The sequence below is a fragment of the Aspergillus udagawae genome, assembly GCF_001078395.1.
Source record: "Aspergillus udagawae IFM 46973 DNA, scaffold_3, whole genome shotgun sequence".
NCBI lineage: Eukaryota > Fungi > Ascomycota > Eurotiomycetes > Eurotiales > Aspergillaceae > Aspergillus > Aspergillus udagawae.
This window is the reverse complement of record NW_025091266.1, coordinates 3,025,455-3,043,489: the sequence shown is the minus strand read 5'-3', so window position 1 is coordinate 3,043,489 and position 18,035 is coordinate 3,025,455. Positions and strand designations below refer to the sequence as shown.

The 18,035-nt window shown below is 47.1% G+C and overlaps 4 protein-coding genes across 4 annotated transcripts; 3 read left to right on the top strand and 1 right to left on the bottom strand.

Annotated features, from left to right (window-relative positions):
• Positions 1-183: 183 nt before the first annotated feature.
• Aud_004894 (bifunctional fructose-2,6-bisphosphate 2-phosphatase/6-phosphofructo-2-kinase) lies at positions 184-2,127 on the bottom strand (the record flags this gene model as incomplete). The annotated part of the gene is made up of 9 exons (XM_043289830.1): positions 184-423; positions 482-658; positions 717-1,091; positions 1,142-1,261; positions 1,311-1,418; positions 1,472-1,552; positions 1,630-1,799; positions 1,929-2,026; positions 2,078-2,127. 9 exons carry the CDS (start codon positions 2,125-2,127, stop codon positions 184-186), a joined length of 1,419 nt encoding a protein of 472 aa, XP_043145765.1.
• Positions 2,128-3,535: 1,408 nt separating this feature from the next.
• Positions 3,536-4,754, top strand: tom40 (TOM complex pore protein TOM40; the record flags this gene model as incomplete). The annotated part of the gene is made up of 3 exons (XM_043289829.1): positions 3,536-3,847; positions 3,926-4,573; positions 4,647-4,754. 3 exons carry the CDS (start codon positions 3,536-3,538, stop codon positions 4,752-4,754), a joined length of 1,068 nt encoding a protein of 355 aa, XP_043145764.1.
• Positions 4,755-11,189: 6,435 nt separating this feature from the next.
• Positions 11,190-12,791, top strand: Aud_004892 (GSK family serine/threonine-protein kinase; the record flags this gene model as incomplete). Its single annotated transcript, XM_043289828.1, has 7 exons — positions 11,190-11,235; positions 11,323-11,495; positions 11,566-11,649; positions 11,726-12,074; positions 12,134-12,327; positions 12,384-12,588; positions 12,658-12,791. The coding sequence occupies 7 exons, from the start codon at positions 11,190-11,192 to the stop codon at positions 12,789-12,791; spliced, it is 1,185 nt and encodes a 394-aa protein (XP_043145763.1).
• Positions 12,792-14,458: 1,667 nt separating this feature from the next.
• On the top strand, positions 14,459-17,407 carry Aud_004891 (NCBP1 family protein; the record flags this gene model as incomplete). The annotated part of the gene is made up of 7 exons (XM_043289827.1): positions 14,459-14,522; positions 14,628-14,722; positions 14,800-14,906; positions 14,984-15,251; positions 15,319-16,205; positions 16,258-16,439; positions 16,512-17,407. The coding sequence occupies 7 exons, from the start codon at positions 14,459-14,461 to the stop codon at positions 17,405-17,407; spliced, it is 2,499 nt and encodes an 832-aa protein (XP_043145762.1).
• Positions 17,408-18,035: the final 628 nt, after the last annotated feature.

The following is an 18,035-nucleotide window of genomic DNA, read 5'->3' as shown; positions in this document are numbered from 1 at the left end:
GAAGGCGAAGAGCAATACGAGCTCCAATCAGGGGACAATATTGTATTCGTCTCAACACTTCACGGAGGATAAATCCGCCTAAAAGCCTACATGAGCTCTATCAGGGTCATCGTTTCCATGGACTCGACATGATATAAGGTCCATTGTACACCACGCAGCATTTAGTTCAGAGCGAACATACGATCAGACAACATCGTCCACGTGCTGTTGCGATATCCTCTCAGGCTCCCGAGGAGTTCGAAGGCCGCTTTGTGGTGTTGAGAATCCATCCTTGGGGCTGCCTATCCCCCCAACCATGGGAGAAGGCACCCCACTGGGAGGTACCGGAATTTTGATATCTTGCGGAGAGCCAGGTATAATTTCTTTTGGCAAATCAGGGATATGTATTCTGCGCGCCTCGTTTTGATAGCTTTCCGGGATAATCTGCACGAAGTGATTAGTCGGGTGCTCTTTAGGTTTAAGGTGTTATGTGTATCCTTACTTCGATGATTTCGTCACGTGGAAACTCCAAGAAAGGAATGTCAGCAGCATTGCACGCCATGAGGTAACCATAGAGGACTCTTAGCACGCTTTCGTGTGCTATGATGAGAAGATCGTTCTGCTCCCGCTCAAGTTCCAAGATAATGGGTTCGAGTCGCACAGCAAGGTCATGGTAGGACTGTCATAGATGTAAGCTCTGGGGACAACGTCAGATTTGAAGCTGGAATTGAGCTCACCTCAGCTCGAGGGTACCGATGGTGGTAAGGATCGAGCTCATGCTTAGCCACCTCGTCCGGATACTCTTCACGAATTCTTCTCTCAGACATCTTCTCGCAAACACCAGGGTTCAGTTGGCTCATTTGTGAGCGTTGCCGGACTTTGTATCCCTTTTCATATAAGTATTTCGCTGTCTCAACGGTCCTGCGTCTCGTGGATGTCCAAACTGTTAGTGGTTTGAGTTCGTAATCCGTCTCCCCTCGGTCAATCATGGCCTGTTTTTCAGATTCCCTATGCTGCAGGAGACGTTCAGTCATTTTCTTTGCGTAATCCTCTCCCTGCTCCGACAGAGAGGCATCAGCTTTATAGGAATCTGCCTCCAGCGAAACACCGGCCTAATGAAGGTTTAGTGCCTGAGAGTCCATTCACCCAGAACTCGACTTACTCGTGCAAAGTACGTATGCCTGGACTTGATGTGAAGGTTCAGAAGATAGAAAACAATTCGGTTAGATAGATAACCGAAACTTTTATTGTTGATGATGAGTCTTTCTCCCGCGTTTATCATCTGTACTTCGATTAGTATTGAAGCTGGCATGTCTTTCCGCCAATAATACCTTGATATAATTCAAATCTTTCTCCTCCATGGTTTGAAATTGAGGGATTCTGGCAGATATCCTGGTCAAGTAGTGCTTCACTGCATCCTCTGATGACCAGCCAACATACTAAAAGATTTAAGTCATTTTGATCGGAAACATGCTAGGGGGGACCTACTTACGTCGGGGGATGAGATCTTGACTCTGCGAACATTCTCCTCGATGATGCGCTCGTCATCGCACCACGATTCGATGAAAAGAGTCTGCACGTGTTTTGACCGTTAGAACAAGCCAACACACAAATCGCATGGTGAGATGAGATGTCTTGATACTTTCATACCTCAATATCTTGTTTGGCAAACTCCTTTGCAAGCGATCGTCGGCCAGAAGCTAAAGGATTGACAGCATCATAAATCGCAATTTGGCCATTTTCGAAATTCAAGTACTGGTATATGTCTTCGCGACACCTTTTCATGATCTTTTGCCTCAATAGAACCGATGATGCAGATGCTGTAGATCAATTAGCGGGACGAAACGACGTCAAGGATACAACTAGCCGCTGGTGCGAGTGTAGTATGGAACGTGCACTGTAGCAAGAATAACAAAAACAAAGACGGTAGAGAATCTCGAATCACTGACCATTGACAAAAAAGTAGTCATCTGGGATGTCTTGACCAACAGGAATCGTGGCTCGTCTGTAATCCCCAAGGTGGAAGATCCTAGTTTTTACACCTAACCTGCAATTCTCTTAGCGAAGACAGCATGACCGATTCGACAAGAATACCAACCAACGAAGATAGCGCGCCAATGCTACAGAAATATGTCTGAAATACAACATGGAGAGTCAGTCATTTGACTAGATCGATTCTCGTCCAGATGGTGAAACGAACGTCTTGCCCCTCGCTGGTAACCCTACAGTGATAATCACAATCCTCCCAGAATGGAAAAGTCGACCAGACTCCGTGCTATACAGCTGAGCTGGTGCCAAATCGGCCTTTTCAGGCAAATCATGAATTGCATCAACGAATGTTGATGATTTCCTCCGGAACCGAGGGGAATTGGCCACGATTTCAGCAGTTCTGAACCACGTTAGATTTGAACAAGCTTATACAGCAAAGACGAAGGTATGCCCAAAGGATGGGGATATCATTCGTTTCTTGACCAATCTTGAACCGGACTCCTTTGGCGGCCCGGACAATTCATTGCATCGATATAAGGGAATAATAACAATCCTTACAGTAGCGTATCCATCTTTAAAAGAAGTCTTCAGACACCGAACTCCGGTTGAAAAAGCGATCCAAAAGAAAGATCTCAAGAACAAATTGCAGGCGAGGAGAGTATCCTTCAGACAGGAGATGTTCACCTAGGCTAAGTGCCAAGGAACTTCCGACGATGGGAGCTTCGGACAGATGACGAGGAAAAGGCAAAGGAAAAGGTAAAATAGAAAAGAAAAAGAGAAAGAGAGGATAATAGTAATAATAATAATGATAAGATAAAAAGCAAAGAAAGGGAAATATATTGCAATAGGTTCCTGCGCGCTCCAATAATGATTAGAGGTTGGTAAAAGATGCCTTGTCGGCGATAGCGAATTGTGCTTATAGCTGGCGTTCAATATAACAGCCCAATTCTGGCATTGAAGTAGTCAAGTGTGCCTAGTGTTCCTTGGGCCGTACACTTGATGAACTTGACAGCGCTTCTTAGAAATTTCGCATACAACTTTTCAAATCTTTCTCGCAAGCTAAAGGGAAGAAGACGGTCTTCTGCCAATAACAGAGGCTATTGTAGCCAACATTGACCTTTCATCTACCAATCTGCAATTATATCATCGCCATCATTAAGCCCCCAATGTTCCGCCCGAAGCGGCATAGTGTCAAGTCCTGTGACTTCGGGACTCTGTATGTGCCAAAGACGCAAGCCGGGGCGGAAAAGCAAATGTCGCTTTTTTTCCCATCAGAGGCTGCTTGGGAAGATCAATCAACAATTATTGCGCTGCGACTCTTCCACTTACCGTCGCAATCCCCTAGAGCTGGTTAGACGCAGCCTGCTATTATTTCAATTACTCGGTAACTACTAGCGAAGTTGCCTTCGTCACGTTCTAAGTGCAATCTCGGGGCTGGTCTCAGATCTCGTCTTTCCTCATCCCATCGACACCGAGAAGGAAAGACGTCCCTCGAGCCCGCGTGACGGTCAACCTTATTTCCTGATCATCCACTTCACGCCAGTTCACTTCGACACAGACAACCACAATGGCCGACTTTTTAGCCCTTCCTTCTTTTCTCGTGGAGAATTCCGCTGCCGTTGCCCTCAAAGATGCATACAACTCGTTCTCCGAGCGAAGGGCGGCCCTCGGCCTGTCCAACCCAGGAACTGTGGATAACATTGCCAGGGAAGTGCAGAAGGAGGTCCTGCTGTCTAACTTTATGTTCAGTGGTCTCCGTGCAGACTTGACAAAGGTTTTCGGCATGTCTCCCCTGTTCCGTGTCTCGCACGCCTTCTCCATGGGCGGGTCTGGCAACCTGCCTCCATATGCCTTCTCGGCCATGTATGGAACTCCTAAGGTATGCTTCATCGCTTAATCGATGAAATGGGCTCCTTAAAATGTACCAAATTCAGTTACTAAAATTTCGTCTCGTCAGGTTTTCATGCAAGGTAACTTCGGAAGCGATGGCGCTCTCGCCGCTGTTTTCAACTACCGATGGAACCCCAAGTTGGTCACCAAGACCAACACTCAGATCATGGCCGGTGCTAGCCAGGGCCTCCTGCAAATCGATAACGACTATACCGGTGATGACTTCTCCGCATCTATTAAGGCCTTCAACCCATCCTGTCTTGACGGTGGCCTTACGGGAATCTTTGTCGGAAGTTATCTTCAGTCCATCACTCCCAGCCTTGCCCTTGGATTCGAAGCGATCTGGCAGCGTCAAGCTATGAACGCCCGCCCAGAGACTGCCCTTTCGTACTGTGCGAGATACAAGGCAAACGACTGGATTGCCAGTGCTCAGCTGCAGGCTCAGGGCGTTTTCACTGCCTCCTATTGGAGAAAGCTCTCTGAGCGTGTTGAGGCTGGTGTTGACATGAACCTTCAGTTTGCTCCTAATGCAGCAGCTGCTTTGATGGGGGGCCCTAGCAGAGACGGGACCACCTCTATTGGAGCCAAGTACGACTTCCGGGCTTCGACATTCCGTGCCCAGGTTGACAGCGCTGGTAAGGTTAGCTGCTTGCTGGAGAAGCGGATAGCCATGCCCATCTCTCTTACTTTTGCTGGCGAAATTGACCAGGCTAAGGTGAGTTGTCTGATTTTATACAACCTTGTGTGTACGATGAGTCAAATGGTTACTGATTCGTGTTGCATTGTAGCAATCGGCCAAGCTTGGTCTTGCTGTGTCCCTCGAGATCGCTGGCGAGGAACTGATGGAGCAGCAGGAGAAGATCGAGGCTCAGGGCATGATCCCTCCTCCTTTCTAAACCCTCCCTAAAGCATAGCTGGAGCTAATCATGCCCGCTTGCTTGTGGGAAACTGGGGCTCTTTTTGGCTGCTCCGCCATCCAGCTTAAATTATTCTTCCACTATCTGTCTTATTAGATCTTCTCTCTCCACCTGTACGTCTGGAAGATGGTGTATCACCTCGGTTATGCCCGTGAACGCGATTTGCTGGTGCAGGAAGGCGGTCATTTGGCGCCAGGGAAACAAATTTTTGTATAGATCCATCTTTTTATTGGGGAGTCTCCTATTATTTCTCTTCCGACTTCCGCGTCATGGCTTCATCTATGAGACTGTTGTTCCTTTTTCTTGTCCAACCCACCTTTATTGTGATGGCGATGCTGGCTTGTCGACGGGACTGCAGAGCTTGAAATGCATGGAAGCGATGGCAGGAAGCTGTTATGTTCATGACATCTTAGAGGGGTCAATGTAAAACAATTTAAGTTTCCTAGCATTTGGACTATTGGCGACGGGTATGTGGACACTGAATCAACGAACACCGCAGTTGTCATTGGACATCAAGCCACATAGATAGGCAGTTCTTGAAAGGGACAAGAGAGCATCCAGTCGCTCAGAATAGAGGCCATGCCCGACCCAATTGACATTCAAGATCTGATGTCAAGTCAACCTCAGAAAAGCATGGTGTGTTCAACGAAAACTGCAACAGCCTATTTTAATATCGGTCTCTGAAGCTCCTATCTTTCAGATGGGTTGAGTTATTCGAGTCTACACAAGCCAAGATCGCCTATGGGCTCTTAATGCTGTGGCACCCTGTACTTTGTATAACATTGGAATAATGAGGAAGCACAGGTCAGCAATGCAGCGTTGTCGTCCAATGCAATCCTTCAATTGTTCAACTCACTGCCCTTTGAAACGCTAAAGAGTACTTCCTGAAGGACAACCCACGCATGGTATCGAGCATAATACATACATACCTATCACGAGATTTGACTAGGCTAGTCAACGGCTCGTGCAGAACGCTGACTACTGATTTGCTCAGATACCCTGGAAATAGGTACACAATGGATGGTATCGTGAGAGCTCAGCTCCTGACGTACCTAACTCCAACCCCTTATAGGTGAGCTTGTTGGCCCACATATGCTCGCTAAAAAAGGCCGTTTGTGCAGAGGCTCGACAGTCACTGTTTTCCCAAGCCCCACGTCTGTTACCTTAATTAACACATTGGTATCAAGTTCCCGTTTTCGGAGTATCCAGTATGCGGATTGTTGGAGAGGCAAAAGGTTCGATAGTAGTACGTAGTTAGGTAGACCTTCGAGAGTGATTAGGCATTGTCTGTGGCGACTTTTGGGCCACTTACATCTCGCAGTCGCGAGGTTGGGCGATGGTGAAGACTTGAGATTAATTTCGAGTTCTTTTAACACTCCCTGAATCCCTGCAGATACCTACTGATTTGCGGTATATCCATGGTCCTAGTGCCTAAGTAAATTGTTTCAGACCCACCGTGACATCATTTTCCCCCAGTCAAATTATCACTTGAACTTTTAGAGTAGCAGAGAGGTAGATAGAGGACAGTAGTATCAGTGAGGTGGTATCTTTACTGTTTTGCACTGGTAGATCATGAATATTGAATACTTCAACAGCTAAATAATCGCCAAAATACTAGACTGTGAAATAGAGCAGATGCTCAGATGGGGGATTCTAAGCACTGTTCTAGTCAACCAATCAGTACTTGTTGTCGATGAGGTCTACGACTTTCTTCCTGCAGCAGTATTTCCAAGGTAGGTGTTTGAGAACGTAGTCAAGACTGAAAAGATTTGAGAGTCGAACATTGTCTGTCCGACTTTTTTCAAATATGGATGGTTCCGGGTAAAGGGCAGCAGCTGCCTGTCAATGTCAGAAATATCCCTCCTGGTCTCAGATATACTTCAACCAGGACGATTGATTTGCCAGTACCTCTCTATATGGACTGATTTAGGGACATGCCACTGGATGACTGACTTGTCTATCCACTTTTCGCACTGTTCGGCATTACCACGAACCCCCAGCGATATAAAGCATTCTCAATGGCGAATTTGTAGTATTGACTCGATTCCTGGCAACCAGAGTGCATGATATGCATCGTCTTCTCACAGGATCGCAGCCCCTACCACCCAAGAAGTTAGTGCCATGCAAGCCTCAGTCACCTGAGAACAAATTCAGAATCGGAAAATTGACCCAAATACCGTGATCTGCTGACCACACCAAAGAGACCTACCTACCTAGGTATGGCGCTAGTACTTACATGACCTTCCATTACCCACAGTCTGGTTCAAGTGCTGGAATTGAGGTGCCTGGTACCATGGAATAGGAAATTATCAACATACATGACCGGCGCCGACAAAGGGTCAATCATCTATGGGCTGAAACTCGGGAGGTATTTAGGGAGGGTACAGGTAAGTACCTACCTAAGGTAGGTAGGTAGGTAAGGTACTTCTGCAACCGATATCGTATTGGGAAGTCTCCGAGTACTCACACCACAATACCCCGTGCACTGCTCGCCTATCTGTGTTGATTGCAGTATATGCAAATCTCCCTCTAGACATTCTCTTTAAAGCTTGCCTACCGTTTGATCTATATTTGTAACAACCGAGACTGCGGCGTACTGATTTCCTGCCTGTTGATATCAAGTGGTCTTAGAAGGAACGTTGTGATGTCCACCATGCTTGAGGCGAAACAAGTCAACTAACCAAAAACCGTCAGACTTCCAGACGGATATGCATGACAATTCAATAATGGCCAGAATGCCACATATTTAACAAGCCGAAAAACCGTAGAATCCGAAACCACGGACCGGAATAGCACTATTAGAAGTACTAGAAGCATCAACGGCATGCCCAGTCCGTTCGCAGATCCAATCCGGTAGTAGTGACTTTCATGGGGAAAAGCCGAGCACATTTCTTATTCTCATATCTCCAAAGACTTTGTTCATCCCAAATGCCCTTGTAGAAGCCTTGCGCATGTTGCTGTCATTTGTTGTCTAGGTCAATCATGGATGGCCCTTGGCTCCCTCGCTTCTTCACTACAAGAGACGCAGTCCATCATGCCAGCTTCAGTCTACAATCCCATGTCGAAAGTGTGTACAAGAGCTGCTGTCATGAATGGGGGGTGATTCATCACGATCGGTGGCATTTCGGTGCCAGCGGCGGATTGTCCTGATCCATGTCATGGGCGGCCGAAAAACGATAAACCATACCAATCTTGGCTTATCATTTCGGACTATCTAATCCTGACAAGTGTCTATCTATGTTACGTATATACACAGGCAACGCGTGCCACAGTCGTGCTTCAAGACCAACAGAACGGTGGCGCAGTTCGTCAAGCTTGGTTTGTAGGCTAATTCCCGACTCCAAGGGGTTTTTGGTCACTTGACAAGCAGATAATTTCACCGTAGACTGGGGAATGATCGCAAGCTGCCTACGTATGGTACCTGTCAGTACCTCTCAAGTCAGCAGGGTGGGCTGAATCATTAAGGTAGCTAATATGTTAAGTAGAGATCTAGATCATGGACGGCGCAAGTATGCGGCGGCTCGAGATTGTACCAATTCTGTTACTTGGACACGTCGGGTGAGTGGGCAGCAGGATAGGCAGCCAATCAGGTGCATTCCAGTGAAAATCATGGCTGGTCACTTGACACCGCCGACCAGACACATGGCGCCTGGTGCCTCTCCTTTACCTAAGCTCCCGGTAAAGTAGTAAAGTGACTGAGCTTGGTAAGGTACTTAGAAATAATTACCTAGTACTAGTAAGAGGTACACAAAGTCCTAAAGTGATAATCTCAAATTATGACCAGCATATCCACTAAATTGAGTGGCCAAAAGTTGCTCTGGTTTCATGAATGTTGTGTTTTCTCTTTAGAATGCTCCAGTAATACACTTTACATCTGAAACCTATCATCATAATTGTGTTACTATGTGATATACCATCCAAGTACCATCCAAGTACCATAGTGTTTGTAAAGCTGTTTCCTCCCCTTCTTTGCTCTTAACCATTGCGTTTATTTATAGTCAAGGAGTGACACCTAGAAATACAGGAGGACACTTGAGAGTCTAAATCAATGACAGAGGATCTACGCCTAAAATGCCATAGTGTGCATGTGATCACCCTTTGTCCATTTGCTTAGCTTCCACGGAGCGAGCATGATAGTGATCCATGACCAGTTGATCCAGTTATATATGGAATACCCTCTGCAATGCATGAATTCTCAAATCTGGTTTATAGGAACGCAATCGTTCTTTCCTAAGTCCAGCTTCTGAATTGAAGAGAAGGAAGCAATCAAATTGTATTTAAACATGGTGATCGAGACATGTTAGGGCACCATCTACATAACTAGTATCTGATCAACTTCCCTTCCTGAGTGCTCATGGGCTTCGTAGCAGTTGGCAGTTGGTCACCTGGCTTTGCCAATAGGAATATGGACTGCTTTAAGGTGCATTACTTTTCCTTAGCTTGGCATTATTATTATTACATAGGCACTCCGTACCTACTACCATCCAAGCTCGAAGGTCCCACATAAGCCGCCGTCGTTATTGGACATTTGGTAGTAGCACAAGTTTTGCCGTAGATAGTCTGTAGAGACTTGTGCCTAGTTTGTTCCAACGGCTTGAGACATGTTCATCTAAACAATACTATGTTCAGTTATCTAAGGTTGGACGATGACTAGATAGATACTAACTGGCTGTGGTGGACGATTTTCTACTTGACATCATTCACTTCTTACTGACTCAATTTAGAATAGTAGATGATGCCATGTCCAATGAAACTGCCCTGGTGTCCACTCTGTATGCCTGTGCACCCAAAAGGGCACTAAATAGGCACCTTACTTCGATTCCTGCAAGGGAAATATAGCGTCATGGATGGATAGCTGGAGGTACCCACAGGTCTTGTAAGGTACTGTATCCGTACATACATACATACATACATACATATACCTAAATCAGATTGACCATTGGGTAAGTAGTTAGGGACTTAGGGTAAAAGGTAGTTAGCATATGCCCCTCTTTTCCGTGGCTCTTCTGGGGCCCCTGGCAAGCAAATCCATATCTGGCTCTCCACTTTCTGGCTGGTACGTACTGTCATAAATCACTCGAGCAATCATTCTTGCCCATGAGCTGTTACTGTAGACTTTTGGCGTATAAGATTGGACTAAATTGAAAAAAGGAGAAAGGAGAAAGGAGGAAACTAAGGTACGGAGTATTCAACTTGAGTATCAGTACATCATGTCTGCGGCCATAAACAGAAAACTAGAGTGCGCCAATAAAAGACATTCCTAGACGTTATCATTTGCCTCATCTACACACACTGCCACAACTGCCTATGCAGCAGGTACTACTATCTAGCTACTAAGTACTGCCATTCTGTAGCTCATTATTATTCATAATTCATTAAGAATCTACAATTAGGCCGCATGCCCTACCTCAGGATCGTTCAGTTAGTGAACTTGTGGGTTGGCTGCCGCAACTAAATAATAGCAGCAGCAGTAGTGGTAGTCTCTAGTAGTCCCGCCCCCTCCTCTCTGCCCCAAATTATTGCCTCCTCCAGCGCCATAGTGAACTTCGATCTCACTACGATCTATTATTATTATTTCTCTTTACCCCCCGGCTCGACATCAAGACGCTTCCTCGCTTGAATGTTTTTTGACAGTTCAAATCTTCTTAGTATCAGTCTTTAGAACGCTCCTACTTGACTGAAGATAGCCCGAGCGTTCCTTGCTTTTCTTCCTGATCTCCCGGTTCTTTATTCCCGTGTTCCTGCAGACCTCGCGTGTTCGGGCTTCGTCGCTCCATCAACGTCACCTGCTCTCCCTCAGTGTTCTCCCACCCTCTCCCTCTCTCTCTAACCTACTACCTTAATCTCTCTCCCTCTCGCTCTCACTTGTGCTCCCTTTCTTCCTCTCCTTTCCGACCTCACTCCCTTTCGAGGACATCAATCAATATAATTTCTGAACTGTAGACGCCAAATTGCAAATTGCCTCGCCATTCAAGTACTTTCACGCCTGCCTCTTTTTTCATCTTTTTCCAATTTTATTTTTTCATTTATCATCTTCGTTTCTGTTTTCCAAACGAATCAATTATTATTTCTTTCCTTGGAGGTTTCCTGCTGTGGTCCTGTGTCTGCACTGTTGCCAAGTCCATTGGTCCTTGCTCTGAGCCTACCACCTGCGATTCGCCCGCCCATAAGTCCGCCTCTCTCAACCTTTCCATCTCACGCGCACCTCCACTCAACATCCACCATTCGGATATTCCGCCCATCCAAAGCGAACACCCCTCCTCCTGCTCCACCATCGATTGCAGTCTGCCCAAAACGGACTTCAGAACTCCCTTCTACGCTATTTTCCGCCATTCACTGTTGAAGTGCAGCCCTCCATACTCTCGATAGCACTGCCCAACCCCCTCTTGTTGCCAACCCCACAAGTTGCCCGTGATGTCACAAAATCGACCTGGGGTGTTCTCGAATCTGCGCATGGGCGGTAAGAAACCCAAATGCTGAGTTCCATTGTTCAGAAAACATTACCCAGGAGCCTGTGGAACTGACTTTCGCTTGTCCGACCATGCAGAAGTCGTCCGCGAGAAGGTCCAGGATGGACTGACAGGGGAAACCAAAGAGATTTCGTACTCACAATGTAAAATCGTCGGCAATGGATCGTTTGGTGTCGTCTTTCAAACGAAAATGATGCCAAGCGGCGAGGATGCTGCCATCAAGAGGGTCCTTCAAGACAAGCGCTTCAAAGTATGTGTACATTATCAGGGCAATTGCCTCGCTGCCCAACCCCAAGATACTGTCGCTGACGAGATACCAGAATCGAGAATTGCAGATCATGCGGATTGTTCGCCATCCTAACATCGTAGAATTGAAAGCCTTCTACTACTCGAACGGCGAGAGGGTATGCCGCTCTCCTGTGTTTCCCCTTCCGTCCTTAAGTAGCCTTTTGCTGACTACCCTACCATTGTCTTTAACAGAAGGATGAAGTGTACCTAAACCTCGTTCTCGAATACGTACCCGAAACCGTCTATCGGGCGTCGCGGTACTTCAATAAACTGAAAACGACTATGCCGATGTTGGAAGTCAAGCTGTATATCTATCAATTGTTCCGTTCCCTGGCGTACATCCACTCACAAGGCATCTGCCACCGTGACATCAAGCCCCAGAATCTCTTACTCGATCCAAACACCGGCATCCTCAAGCTTTGCGACTTTGGTTCGGCCAAGATTCTGGTAGAGAATGAGCCCAACGTCTCCTATATCTGTTCCCGCTACTATCGTGCGCCGGAATTGATCTTCGGCGCCACGAATTACACAACGAAAATCGGTAAGTCCTCACTGATTCCTGCTTCAAATCTGACGGAGTCATTGCTGATGATCGTCAAGACGTGTGGTCCACGGGTTGTGTGATGGCTGAACTTATGCTTGGCCAGCCATTGTTCCCTGGGGAGTCGGGAATTGACCAACTGGTGGAAATCATCAAAGTCCTTGGTACCCCTACTCGGGAGCAGATCCGCACCATGAACCCAAACTATATGGAGCATAAATTTCCTCAAATTAAGCCACACCCATTCAATAAGGTGAACACGCTCTGAAGGAACTTCTTGCGAATGTATACTAACTCGATATCACACAGGTATTCCGGAGAGCTCCTCACGAGGCCATTGATCTGATCTCGGCTTTGCTGGAATACACGCCGACACAACGTCTCTCCGCTATCGAGGCGATGTGCCACCCGTTCTTCGACGAACTCAGAGATCCCAATACCCGACTGCCCGACTCTCGGCACCCTGGTGGCGCAGCTAAGGACCTCCCCAATCTCTTCGATTTCTCCAGACATGGTTCGTTATCAATTGAGGTCCAACCTCATTCTTCCAGATGGTTGATTCGCTGACGGTTCTTTTTTGTAGAACTTTCTATTGCACCCGCATTGAACAGCCGGCTGGTTCCCCCTCATGCACGCGCCGCTCTCGAGTCCCGGGGGCTAGACATTGACAACTTCACTCCACTTACAAAGGAGGAGATGATGGCACGTCTCGACTGAGCCGATACGTTTCACGTTACGAATCAAACGCCCGTTCGATAGTGCTTCTATTTGCACAATTGCGCGAGGATATGATGTCATGCCATGCAATCCACTTTGTGCACTAAGATGTCTTTGGACTAGAAGTTGCTCTTATTGAACTTGTCGGCCAAAGTCGCTGGCTAGGCACCCGGAAGTTGGCATCTCTTCTGAGCGTATGAGGATACATGGCAAATCCCATATTCAAATGAAAAGCTGAAAAAGGAGAAAAGTGAAGAAAAAAAAAAAGAATGGGAAATACAGAAACATCGCATTCTGGTAACAACATCAGCGGTTTTCCTGAGGCGGTGGTGCATCATGACAGTTTCATGCAACGGGGTTGAGGGATTGTCATAGTCTGGAGTTTTCGAGGTGTCTGAGACAGCTCTTGGGAAAGGAAAAAAAAGTGATACCCTTTAGTGTGCGAGTCTGCCTTCGGGGATTTAAGTTTGCATAGCTTCATTCTCGTTTGAAGGAGGTCATGACCACTCCAATGCCGCAAGTCCTACTGAGAAATGCGAAGTGATCCATACCCTGCAATGGCTACAGATACTGTGAGGAATTCCTCGGTTTGGAGCTACCTTACATTGTGTTTTTTTCGTCAGTCTGTGTGCTCCGAGTACCGGTATTGGAGGTCCCATGGCCCGCTCAACCTGCAGCTTTAGAAGCCCCCTTCCTTGTGTTCACACCTCATTTTCGATTTTTGTGTCCTTAGCTCTTTCCATCTCTCTTTCCCTCTGATTTTCTCTAAACTCTTGTTTGTTCTAACGTCCGATTTTCACCTGTTTGGCTTCGATGACAACGTGAATTTCGACTTGGCCAACGGTGATCACAGCTGTTTTTTAAATGCCAAGAGGATAACCTGCTTCTACACCTCCTTATACATTCAGAGATTCTCAAGCTGTATGTCTGAGGACTTCTCGTTCGCTAGTATGTATAAACACAGATACGTGTATCTTTTCTTCGTGCTGCCTCTCCTCTCTATTTTCCTCTGATGAAATACATGGGATCTTGCCTGAAAGTTGTGCTGTATGGACTTGGTATCCCAGAGCCTCCTAATTCGCTGGCACTTGTGCACGCTCTGGTTGATCTCCATCAAAGAAAGAGAGAATTGAGACTCGAGAACTAGAGAACTAGAGGTCGCTACTTATTTCCAGAAAAGAAAGTCATTTCCATAGTCTACTCATCATCCTGAGTATAAATGATCCTTACAGGCGCTCTTCCTCTGATGGATGGTTAAGCTGGTATAGGGTTTCACAAGAATCAGTGACCACTGAAGCTGGTAGATACTAGTCTGCTTTCACCTGACTTCAGAAGCTGACTTGTTATATACCTATCTTCAAAGTAAGGAAGATGAGTCCGCTTACCTCCTGTTATCAGGGCCAAGGTCCCATAGTTAACTATCAGTGGGTGTTTTTATATAAGCCATGGAACGGAACATCCAATGTTCCAGCTTTGCGCCGGCCGAAGCTGTTGTTCTGGCACGCGGTACTTGGCTCCAACTGAACTACCTGGTCTTTGCCAACGAAAGGGGCCGTGATCCTATTTTTTAAGTGTCAGAGACAACTCCAGCTTGAGTATCCACCGGATAGATACTCTGTTGGAGTCAATTGTTGTTCGCGAGTTGAGATCTGTCGTGCAATCGTAACATGGCTGACTACGAACGCCGACCACACGGCCACTCAAGGGGAGGGCGCAAGAGGCGTTATAGAGGTCGGTCTACGATAATTGAGATTTTTACTGCTCTGCCTTTGGCTGAGTAGAAGGTCTTTTCCTTGCCGGTTTGGATTGAACTAACATTGCGCCGGTGGTCCATAGATGATGAGGATTATGACCGGCGTCCGCAGAGGCGCCGATACGAAGAGCCACTCGTGGTCAAGGTCCGACGACAGCTGCTAACTCTTGCTGAGTCTGTATGAGCTCCCTTACCGCATATGACCTGGGTCTTACCGATCGCAATTCGTGAAACTTACATGTAAATGCGCTCTAGGCTGCTCGAAAAGCAGAGGACGACGTTGTGGTCATCGCAAAAAGTGTCGCAGAGAACTATGAGGACGAAGAGCTGAGGAAGAGCTATGTCGATATATCCATTGATCTGTATGTGAGATTAACCTCTCAGTTCAACTCCAATCTCCCGTGCGCCGTCCAGGGCTGACCTTTCGGCTTTCTGGTAGTGTCATAGAGCAACCGTTGAAGATTCCTTTTATCGCCGCTACAGTTCTGGTCGCCAATAGCTATAAATCAGAGCTTGTGGAAGATGTCCTCAAACGAGCACGCGAATCACTGCAACAGTACATTGATGCCGGAGCCTGGCGCGAGGTTAAGCTTCTTCTTCGATTTCTGGGTTGCCTTCAATCTATTTTCGAAGGAGACGGTGTCTTTCCAGTCCTGGAGGAACTTTTTGCACGTGCGGTTGATCTCCAAACCGCGTCATCTGAAGATGTCAGTGGACTATCCTCAACATTTCTTCAAATATATCCCTTGCTGGGTACTGATGTCTTCCCTATAGTTGCTAGGACTCGAGCTCGTCAAAATCATTCTCTTCACGATTCCATACACTATGGCGTCTCCGGCCACCGGGTTTGAAGCACAAGCAAGTGCACTCTTGGAAAAAACAGACATCATCGCCTCAACGCCGCATGCTCTAGTTGACTTGGTGAATCCATTCGCTTTACAGGATGGTGAACCAACTGCTGTGCAGAGTGTCATCGGCTTGCTTCAGAACCAACTCCAAGCCGAGGCAAACCGCGGATGGGAGCTTGCTTGCCTTCCTCGGCCCTGGAAGAGGTCGGAAGGCGAAGAAGATGGTCCTATAGAAGCTGGGGCTAAACATGCCTTCCCTCAGATCACCGTCCCAAATCCTGTACGAAAAGGGGCCAGGGCTATTTTCCCCGAAATCTACATCTCTGTATACGCCAATCAAGACTTGGAGACAGTCCCTCCGACATCAGACATTGCATCGTCTTTGTTGAGAGAAGCTCTCGTCGATACAATCAACATCCTCGACTTCAGCCGCATCGCTACTGCCAAGTTTTTGATAGATGTGGATTGTTATTTCACACCAAACACTTTTGTGAAGCGTGCTACGCCCTTTGACAGGCTGCGCGATTTCCCTGGGGATCGCCCTACGTGGAAGCCTGAGGATGTTGCCGTCGACGCCGTCTTCTCCCAACTATTCCAGCTTCCTTCCCCAGAACACAAGCTGGTTTACTATCACTCGGTACTCACTGAATGTTGCAAGATTGCGCCCGCTGCAATTGCTCCCAGTTTGGGTAGGGCTATTCGCTTCCTGTATCGAAGCCTTGACACGATTGATTTGGAGCTCATACACCGATTCTTGGATTGGTTCGCTCATCACCTGAGCAACTTTGGATTCACGTGGAAATGGAGCGAATGGTTGGTGAACTTGATCCGAAATCATTGACTGTATGCTAACATTTGGTCTCAGGATCGAGGACCTCGAGCTTCCACTTGTCCATCCAAGAATGGCGTTCATTACGGGCGCTATCGACAAAGAGATTCGATTGAGCTTTGCCCAACGCATCAGAGGAACTCTGCCAGATCCGTACCAGGATTTGATAACCGAAGGAAAGGAGAAGGATACTCCTGATTTCAAGTACTCCTCAGATAGTGAGTCTTACCTCATATGTCATCCTCGTTCTACCTACTCGTTAGGGTTCACTAATATCCTTATTCCTACAGCTACTCCTTACGCCAAAGAAGGCAGAGAGATCATGCAACTCATTCGCAAAAAAGCGGGCGATGAGGAAATTCAACCACTGATCACCGCCATCGAGGAGCAAGCGAAGGCTCTCGGAGTCGACGATCCTATGTTGCCCTCTACCGATGCCTTTGTCACGTCTATCTGCTTCGTTGGCTCCAAGTCTCTTTCTCACGTCTTGTCATGCATTGAGCGGAACAAGGAAAGGCTGTTGGCGATTGGGCCCAAATCAGCTCGTGCCCGTTGTCAGATCATCACCTCGGTGATGGAGTACTGGGTGGATCAACCAGGCGTCGCCATCAATATTATCGACAAGCTGTTGAACTACACGATTCTGACACCCCTATCTGTCATCGAATGGGCCCTGGTGGAGAGGTTGGAAGCAGGAACAATTCTTAGCAGAACACATATCTTTGAGATGATTTCTGCTACGGTTGGCAAGGTCACCAACCGTCTGCGGCAGATTGTGGCTGCACGCACCCAGCCGGGTTTGTATGAACCTCAATTGAGTGTCTTGGATGAGACCTTGAGCCGCGAAAAGGCCGATATGCAAGCTCTTTTCAGAGTGATCGAAGACTCTATTGTGTCGGTCGCTGGCGGTAGTAATGATGGACTGATGGAGAGAGGTGATGGAAGTGGGGACCTTCCAGAGGACGAAATCATCCGTCAGTGGGGTCGCCGATGGCTCAGGGTATTCAGGCGCAAGGCTGGTGTGGAAGAATCATTCATCACCGAAGCCATGGCTGATGCCACACCCGTCGGGACGGTCGCCCCTGCGCCCCAGGCTGCTACCTCTGAGACTGGGGCGGCCGCGAATGCAGCACCAGATGGAGACATGGACGTTGCTGGCGCAGATGAAGCCGTGGATATTTCGTAGGGAGTCCCTCTGGACCCAAACAGCCTCGCTGCCGATTTGCTTGACTGAGTCACCGCATTTGTTGAGTTTCCTTTGAAGCTATGTATTGATAGGTCATTGTGGGATTAAGGTAAACGCAACGAAAACAAAAATACTCTGTCCTCCTTGTTTATTGATTTATCTTCGGCATTCTTTACCGGACCTTGTTTGATACACATTCAATCGTGGTCGTTTCGTCTGCTATGCCTGCATTTGAGCCACACCTAATAATGTCTTGACACTTGTGGAATCTCCCATAAGTCCTCGGCCAAGAGGGGACCCTCATGGATCTGGTTGGCGTTGTAATATTTCGCTTGAAGGCAACTATGAGTATTCAGTAGGTTCAATTGATGCGATGTTGGTATGAGTTTCTAAGAATTTATGGATTATATACAGCAAACTTGCAGAGGTCCTGCCACAAAGCAAGGATGGAAGAGAAGATTCCAGACCTCCACGTATGAACCAAGTCACCAGATAATTAAAATGATACAATTAAAAATGACCATGAAGGAAGACAGGGAACGATCAGTGTTGTACAAAGATGATTAGGGATGGTCAATGGCCAAGAAAGGGAAAATGTGAAAGCACATAACAGTCATAATTCACGTCA